Source organism: Acyrthosiphon pisum, chromosome X (genome assembly GCF_005508785.2).
Source record: "Acyrthosiphon pisum isolate AL4f chromosome X, pea_aphid_22Mar2018_4r6ur, whole genome shotgun sequence".
NCBI lineage: Eukaryota > Metazoa > Arthropoda > Insecta > Hemiptera > Aphididae > Acyrthosiphon > Acyrthosiphon pisum.
Window position 1 is genome coordinate 108,913,525 of NC_042493.1, and position 9,403 is coordinate 108,922,927.

At 29.9% G+C, this 9,403-nt stretch overlaps 1 protein-coding gene across 1 annotated transcript; it reads right to left on the reverse strand.

Annotated features, from left to right (window-relative positions):
* Positions 1-462: 462 nt before the first annotated feature.
* Positions 463-3,653, reverse strand: LOC100163340 (elongation factor 1-alpha). Its single transcript, XM_001948705.5, has 7 exons — positions 3,497-3,653; positions 2,217-2,367; positions 1,810-2,157; positions 1,487-1,747; positions 1,142-1,417; positions 787-1,074; positions 463-698 (listed from the first exon to the last, which is right to left on the reverse strand). The coding sequence occupies exons 2-7, from the start codon at positions 2,358-2,360 to the stop codon at positions 627-629; spliced, it is 1,389 nt and encodes a 462-aa protein (XP_001948740.2). The 5' UTR covers positions 2,361-2,367; positions 3,497-3,653; the 3' UTR covers positions 463-626.
* Between the last annotated feature and the right edge of the window lie 5,750 nt (positions 3,654-9,403).

Here is a 9,403-nt window from a genome sequence, read left to right on the forward strand (position 1 = left end):
GAAACAAATGTTATAAATGAAAAAAAAAATTAAGGAAAATCCATTGTATTAAATAAATTATGTTAAGCCAATCAGGGAAAGAGGAATAGAATCTCACAAGACAACCTACCATGATTATAAGTAGGAACCTGATAATAAATAAACAAAAACGTTGATTAAATGGAAAGAAAATAGTTATTAAGTGTTTTATTTGTTGATGTTTTTAGACAAATTTTAACACAAGGTATAGGTGGCGGCTAATGCTTTCAGTTGGGCCAAATGGATTAGTCATAGACGCAATAATAAAAATCGTATGTAAAAAAAAAAATATGTATAAGATACAAATTATAACTTCATAGAATAATATAAACTAAGTTTAAAAAAAATATTTTTTTAAATTATGTCATCCCTATCACTCAGTTAAACATAATTAAAACAAAATTTAAAAATTCTTGGAAATAAAAAATAAAAACAAAGTTATCATATTGAGTAGCACAACACGATTTTTTCCTGCGGAATTCTTTACGATGAAAACAAGGTTGCAACAGCCATTTGGATAGTATTAGAAGTTGGGATGGTTTCCGACACCTATGCCAGCTTCCATGTGACCTAACTGAAGGACGTGTGTGCGCTACTGCTACGCCTATTCATTTCTTCTTCTGGGCCTTTTCAGCGGCCTTTGTTACTTTGCCAGCTGACAAATCTTTAAAGTTTACACTCTGCAAGGTTTAAAAAATTTTCTTGTTAAGTTTGCTATATACAAGGATAATAAAATATACTATATAATGTATTTGTGTCGAAATTTACCTTAATGACACCAACAGCAACGGTTTGCCTCATGTCACGCACAGCGAAACGTCCCAAGGGAGGGAATTCTGAGAAAGCCTCAACACACAAAGGCTTGGATGGTACCAAGTTGATGATGGCAGCATCTCCAGACTTGATGGCTTTTGGGTTAGCTTCAGTAGTTTTACCGGTACGACGGTCACATTTCTCTTTGATCTCTGCAAATTTGCAAGCAATGTGGGCAGTATGACAATCCAACACTGGAGTATATCCATTGGAAATTTGACCAGGGTGGTTCAATACAATAACCTAAAAATACAGATATGACAATTGTAATAATTATTTGACATACTTAATTTTTAAGTAAGTTAATTACCTGGGCAGTGAAATCAGCAGCACCCTTGGGTGGGTTGTTCTTTGTGTCTCCAGCAACGAAACCACGTCTCAATTCCTTGACTGAAACGTTCTTTACGTTGAACCCAACATTGTCTCCTGGGCAAGCTTCTACCAAAGCTTCATGGTGCATCTCCACAGACTTAACTTCAGTGGTTATGTTTGCTGGTGCGAAAACCACAACCATACCAGGTTTCAAAAGACCAGTTTCTACACGACCTACTGGGACTGTTCCAATACCTCCTATCTTGTAGACATCCTATAAATAAACACACATTAGAAAGTGTATAAATAAAGATTATTTAAAAATATTTAAATTTAATCATACCTGGAGTGGGAGACGGAGAGCCTTGTCAGTTGGACGGCTGGGTGGCAGGATAGCGTCTAAAGCTTCAATCAAACATTTACCGTCAGCCTTTCCTTCTTTACGTTCAACGGCCCATCCCTTGAACCACGACATTTTTTCGGAAACTTCCAACATGTTGTCTCCATTCCATCCAGAGATGGGTACGAAAGCCACAGCAGCTGGGTTGTAACCGATTTTCTTGATGTAACTGCTAACTTCCTTTTTGATTTCTTCGAAACGGCTCTGAAAAATAATCAATTATTAATTTTGATAAATAATCATAATAAAACAATTTAAATACGTACTTCGCTGTATGGTGGTTCAGTAGAGTCCATCTTGTTCACACCAACGATCAATTGTTTTACACCTAAGGTGAAAGCCAATAGAGCGTGTTCACGGGTTTGTCCATTCTTAGAAATACCAGCTTCGAATTCTCCAGTACCAGCAGCGACAATAAGCACAGCACAATCAGCCTGGGAAGTACCAGTGATCATGTTTTTGATGAAATCTCTGTGGCCAGGCGCGTCAATGATGGTGACATAGTATTTGGCAGTTTCGAATTTCCATAAAGCAATATCAATGGTGATACCACGTTCACGTTCAGCCTTCAGTTTGTCCAATACCCATGCATATTTGAAAGAACCTTTTCCCATCTAAAATTATATATTTATTAAATATAACTCATTCAGTTTTGATTATTTACAAGACTTACTTCTTGGGCTTCCTTTTCGAATTTTTCAATTGTACGTTTATCAATACCACCACATTTGTAGATCAAATGACCAGTTGTGGTTGATTTACCGGAATCGACGTGTCCGATGACAACAATGTTAATATGTACCTTTTCTTTACCCATGGTTAATCTAAAAAAATATTTTGATGTTGTAAAAACTCAATAACATAAAATCAGTAATCTCTTAAATTAAATAAACTAGAAAAAAAATGAACACCGGAAATTATTACACAATGGTTGGAAAATTTCAAATGAAATAAATAGATAGTAATTAATATTGATCAGCTTATCTGAAAGAGCTATCAATCAAAATAGGTATCAAACTAATTAAGTTGTTTGGAAAAAGTCTAGATAAGACAAAAATGTTTATACCAAAACATGGCTAGATTAAAAATATGTATAAACTAGAGAAAAAAAATCAAGTCACTTCCACGTGTACATAAGTGAATTGCTACTAATTAAAAGTTGATCTTGCGTGGTATGCAGCAATCAAAACGGAAATGTAAAATATATATTATATAATGCAACAAGGTTAATGAACCGTAAAATGACGCATTATCAAGCGGATCACCGAAAACACATCGTTCTAACCAATATCTTTAGACATGTGTCCCACGACGACAATGGTACCAACCAATGTCCGGCCGTTCGAAATAAACTCTTACCCTAATCACCTAAATTTCTAATTTATACAAAATTCGGGTAATTTAAATATTTAACGAAATTGTAGTTACTTTCGATCGACAATTTTTATAGTGGACTTAAAGAGCACGGCAGTCTTGAGTGACCCGACGAGACCTAACCAGACTAATAAATTGCCACATATACAAAAATCAAAAAGTTGACGGTGACCACTGGGATTACAATTTAACTTTAAACGAACTCGGAGAGACTTGAAAAGGGGGTAGTCTACGCGGCTCTTTTAGGGGGAAAAAGCATAAAGGACAAGACGTCAACCTATCATAGCGCATTAACAGGTGGCGGCGCGCATAATACGGCAGCAGCCGGAAGATCCTACAAACCGTTAGGTAGATTCATGACCAAAATTCTTTTCAAAAACTAACTAGGCAAAAAATTATAGGGTTAACGTCGGGGATTGGAACGCGTACGTAGTACTAGGACATCAAAGATCAGTTTCTTAAAACGGGGAAAAAAAAGCGACGAGCGCGGACAAAACGCATTCCGGCCGGTGGATTGCGGTTGCACCATTACCAGGTCAAAAAGGTAAAAACAAAACGAGATTAAATAGTTTTACTTACCGTTTGTAGATGACTTGCAATCAAATTTTCTGATTCGAACGGATGAAAATACTCTAGAAGACTATGTGGCCGATACGGGCGGTGGTAAAATGTTTAATCGACGAGCGACACACACGACGATAGCACAGCAGAGTCGGAAAGAGAGTGATCCGAACGTAGCGCACCGGACTGGGGTGGTGGTCAAACGAGAAAAATGGCCGCCGGCGCTCCGGTGCCGGCACCGATAATTCTGTTTTGCTTTTTCAATATCGTTTAAAACCAAAATGGAAAAATCTTAATGTTTTCGATTCGTAAGATATTTTTAATTATCAAAAATGTCATTGTTTTTGGCTGTTCTATAGCTTTTAGGCATTTTTAACGTCCAAAGTTTCGTTTGCTGGCAATGGGTACGAGATTAATTTACCACGGTAAATCGATGTTACCGGCTATCACTGTTATCATTGCCAACCCAAGAGACACGTAGTTGTGAAATGGTTTTCAAAATGTTAAAACATTCTCATAATATACCGTGGTTGTAGGTTCGCATTATGAAAATATGAACAATGAACATACCTAGGCTATAAGTGGTACACTGGTACTTACTACGTGGTTTTCACGTGACCGTGATTTTCAATGCACGAAAACATTATAAATTAATAATTATTTATTATTGCTATTTTCTTGAATATAATGTTTTGTTATTAAATATAGCACAATTTCGTCCACAGCTATTTATGGTGGACTAATACATTTATTAAGGTGAATATTTCGCTTATTTTCACGTTTCCCCATAGGTATTTTAAAAAATGTTGAAAATTAAAAATTAAAAACTAAATAGGTATCCAAATATTTTGATATTAATTGTTGTTTTACAGTGTAACATATTTTATCATTTCATTGATTCATTAATAAGAAGTATTGTATTATATAATAATAACTAAGAAATTATATTTAAATAAATAAAGTATAAATATATAACTTAAAAAAATTTAATAAATTAAAGATTTAAAAAAATTTACGGATAGATATTCTGCCTTCAAAATTGAATGGTTTCTAATTCCTTTTCATCTCTAAAAACAATTCTTTAAGTCCATATTTATTAATTTTTACTATACAATTAACCATATTTGTTTGGATATTTAAAAATGTAATAAATAATAACATCTATTGAATTTATTCTCTGAATTGAAAATTTCAATGAATATTCAAATATTTGGATGCTGTGTTCCAACTATGTATATTTTTTTAAATTAACTATTGAAAGGAAACCTACTCATAATATTTGTTCCACCTGTATTTTTTTTGTAGTAGTAGTAGTAGTAGTAGTAATTACTATGTTATTCTATTAAACGATGAGGAAATGTCTACCTAGAAAAATGAACCAGAGGAAGTTAAATAATAATAATAATAATCTTTCTTAACGGAAATATAATTCCAAATTATATTTTTTTTTATATATTATAATATATTACAAGATATTTACAGCTATGATACCTATAAATTAATTTACAACAATTATTCAATAAAATCAAAAGATATACAAAAAATACAAAGTAGTACTTAAAAAAATAAATTTATTTGATATATCTTAAAATTTGAACAGAAAATTCTGTTTATGATGTATTAAAAAAATCAATATTATCAACATAATTTCCAGCCAACATGCGAATTTGACATATATGATGTGGTTACATTTTTTATATAAAATAAGTTTTTTTCTCGAAAATTTTTTGAATTTATTTTAAAATGTATGTTATGAAGTATTTCAGGGCAAATGTCCTATTCCATCGAAAACAGTCGTGAGGAAATTTATAATTACCATTACAGGCTACAGCATTACGCCATTACCTAAGCATTATTTACTCTTTAAGTATTAACTAAGAACATAATTTAGATTTTAGAATTATTATCGTTAAGACGAAGATGCCGTTTTTATTTTTTTAAGATATTAGATACAACTTATAATATTGGGTAGGTAGGAAGGTACCTATTTACGTTACCTTTTTTACGTGCTATGTGTCCGTCATTTATTTACAAATACTCAATATTACAGCAACTTGCAACCAATTAATTATTCATATTTCTTAGAATCTGGCATAAGTGCATAACTATAAGGTCTATGAATTCAGTGGCGCAAATAGGAAAAATGTTTAGGAGGGGCTCAGGCTTTCAAATTATAATATATATTATATATTTTTTTTTGAGGGGGCTAAGCCCAGGGCTGCATTTAGGGGGGGGGGGTCCTGGGTGGGTACAACTGCCCCGGGCTCCAATATTTTAGGGGTGGCAAAATGTTGTGGCCAGAAATATATTTACTAGTGAATTATTAAAATTGTATAATTTTAATTATTTTAATAACAGTATTATATGTATAGAATGACGACGGCATTTCGAATACATTTAATTCTAAAAATAGACGAATTTATCTACTATTAGTAGGTTTGGGAACCTCTGTACTAGTGTATTGCGGGGACTGTAAAACACATTATAATCCATAGACATTCTATTGATTTATTCTTGGTATTATAAAATAATAAAATATTATATTATTATTGTTGCAATTTGAACTTTTCCAGTCGATAGCAACTTGTCGTATATATTCAAATATTCGTCTAAGGTAGTGGTAACATCGTTTAGGTACTATAGACATGCACTGTTTTCTATAATTTTAATATTGTGTGTACTTTTTTAATATCATTCATAATATATTTGCATATTTAAGCCATTTTAATAATCATAAACATTGACCATAAAAATGAAAAATATTCCGACAATCGAAAGGGGATTAAATTAGAGTAGGTGCACAAACCTAAAATAATTCTTCTTCCTTTAAATATCTAATTTTGTCCAAACTATAACATAAACTGTTTTTTAAAAAAACTATGATTTTAATTTTTTTAAATTTTTCGGTTACAGAATAACCTACTCACGTGGACCCTTATTTTAAATATTCAATCCTTAGCTGTAAAAGTTGAACCTTTTATATATTTTCAACAACAAAATCATTTTTAATTTTAAATTTTAAATTTGATAAATGTTGTAGAAATTCCAACTTTAAATTCTTATGAAAAAAATTGGGCTTCTGTATTTTTAATATTTTTCAACTGCTGTTGTAACAATAAATCAAGACGATTGTTTAAAATGTTCACGCTTTTTGACTAAACGAATACAATTCAATTGACATTTATAGAAAAAAACCAAAAAAAAATTCGAAACTGAAAATGTCCGTAAACAACACAAAATATTTTGAAATTGTTATAGTGTAAATGAATTACTATTTTGAACATCGGTGAAAATGTCATGTATCCACGGTCATTATTTCGTCTTAGAGTTGCACCAAACACCAAAATTGATTAATTTTTGTCGGAAAAAACGAGGTGTTTTTCTTAATTTTTTTTTCCCGGATATTTTTACTTTCGACCACCTCCAAAGTACCTACTAGAGTAACTTTCTTATCAGAAAAGATGCTGTTAAAAATAATCTGATCATTTTTACTGTCCTAAAAAGTAAAAGGTGCGATGACAGACACTAAAATAAATAAAAAAACACAAATCAATGTAAAATCAATACATTTATTGCTCCGTTCAGAATCTAAAATAAAGCTATTTTTTTTTCTTCTGAGGGTCTTACACTCTTAAGTGAGCTTGGGAAAGTTAATGATAATTTTTAACTGAGTTGAGTTAAAAGTTATATGAACATTTTCAAATTAACTTATTAACTCAAGTTAAGTTAGGTATTATTATTTTTTTTTTTTTAATATCTATAAAAATATCCAGTAATATGGTTTAAAAATAATAAAAAATCATAAATATTATTGAACTCAGGAAATAGCCAATAGCTTTTCTATACATAGAGTTAAATTATTAGGTACCTACCAACTGAATTAATAGAATTAATTCCGAAATAAATACAATCTTTTAATTTATAAAAAAATAATTAACTTCTTTATGGCGAAAATATTTTATAATATTATCTTCTTGAGAATAATTGTACATTTGTGATTTGTATCTATATCAATATAATAAGATAATATCATATTAGCATCAATTAATTGTTATTATTACAATATGCCCGTATGCCGCAGTATGGTATGGTATAACTTCAATACTTCATATATGTGATACACTTATATATTATACCTAAATGGCTATTGCTATAATATGTATTTACTATTTAAATTTAATTAAGTTATTTTTCTTGAAAACACTAGTTAATGGAACAAAAAATTAAATATATTTCTAATCTCCTATCCTAGTAAACGGTTATGTAATACGCAACATCAATAATAATTTTTATTTTTATTATATTTATTATGTAATTATTTAAAAATTAACTTAATTTGGATTTGATGAAAAGTAACTCGTTATTTATTAAGTTTATATCAATTAAAATAAGTTAAGGGGATTCGATACCGTGATTTTCTGTTTTTGTTTAATACACGCGCTACATAGAATTTTAGACGTGTTTTTTTGCCAAACACACCAATTGATCCAATCAAGCGATAAGAATTCTAAAAACAGATTAAATTTGATTTAAATTTTTGGATATATTTAAAATAGCCAATTTGTATTAAGAACGATTTGGATGGTAAAAACATTTATCAAAGTCAAGTAATTTATTAATTTTTTAAAATTATCAATATTTTTCAATTATATCGAATATTTTTTTTTTTTTTTTGGTCAATTCTTTCTGTTACATAGTCTGTATAGGTAGTAGGCCGAACTGATTAAGGGGTTTGAGCATAGGTACCTTATATTTTTAAGGACTAATATTTAGTTCTTAGCCTATAATATTTATAAAAGTATTGTTTAATAAAACTTAATATTTGAACGGTGTCATTTTGTGAGTAAAGAATGTGTGTGTAATTCATTATCTGGGCCATTATCGCGTTGTCGTACCACGGCGCGCCGCTTACCTATCGGCTGTAAATTGTAATACGCAAATATTCTCTAAAGTTATTAATTACTAAGATGATAATAACCAAAATAAAATATGTTTATTGTTTATACATATTATTTTATCTCCGTGTATTTAAATGGCTATAATGATGTTCCAATTTAATAATAATTATATATTATTAAAAAAATATAACACAACAGAAAAAAGGTGGGTAAGTGGATGTCGCTCTGCTGTACAGTAGGTTACAAGTGGGTCACTGTATAATGGATAGTATTAAATTTGAATTCAATGATATAATATCACTGTATAAGAAAAACGATTCTGAGCGGAGACGGTTTGTCAGTCTAGGTATTAGACATACCTATTATAGGTAGGTATACTTATCTATAGTATTAAAAAAAAATTGACCTATAATAGGTATTAATAATAAATTCCAAATTAATCATATCACAATATGCATCAGATAACGTGTTATACATCAACAAAAAACCGTGGTACTATCATAGATATATAATAGTATACTTTAGAAGTTTCAAGTATCCACGAATAATATTATACAATCACGACAAAATAACTAAAATAGTTATTCTAGGTTTTTAATATGTAATTTCGTCCAAATTTGTACTTAAAATGACTATAAAAATAAACTGTATAAATGTATTTTTTAGATTTTTTGGAAACAGAATTAATTACTTACGTGGAATCTTGTTTTAAATTTTCAATTCTTAGATACAAAAATTGAACATTTTATAAATTTTTAACTACAAAATAATTTTTCAAATTAAAATTTGATCTTTAAATGCTTATAAAAAAAAATTGTGCCTATGTATTTTTAATATTTTTCAACTGATATTGTAACAATATATCAGGAGCTTTGTATTACATTTATACACTTTTTGGCCCAACAGATAAAACTTTATTGATATTTATAGTAAAAAAAATTAAAAAAATTGAAAACTGAAAATGTCCGTAAACAGCTCAAAAAGAGTCAAAATATTTTCAAAATTGTATGGTGTATAGGAAATGCTA

Bases quoted from the DNA above. Each gene is read 5' to 3' on its own strand.
- LOC100163340 (XM_001948705.5), bottom strand. From the start codon at position 2,360: ATGGGTAAAGAAAAGGTACATATTAACATTGTTGTCATCGGACACGTC. The intron at 1,748-1,809 runs GTACGTATTTAA...ATTATTTTTCAG, and splicing joins CTGAACCACCATACAGCGAA to AGCCGTTTCGAAGAAATCAA. The intron at 1,418-1,486 runs GTATGATTAAAT...GTTTATTTATAG, and splicing joins CTCTCCGTCTCCCACTCCAG to GATGTCTACAAGATAGGAGG.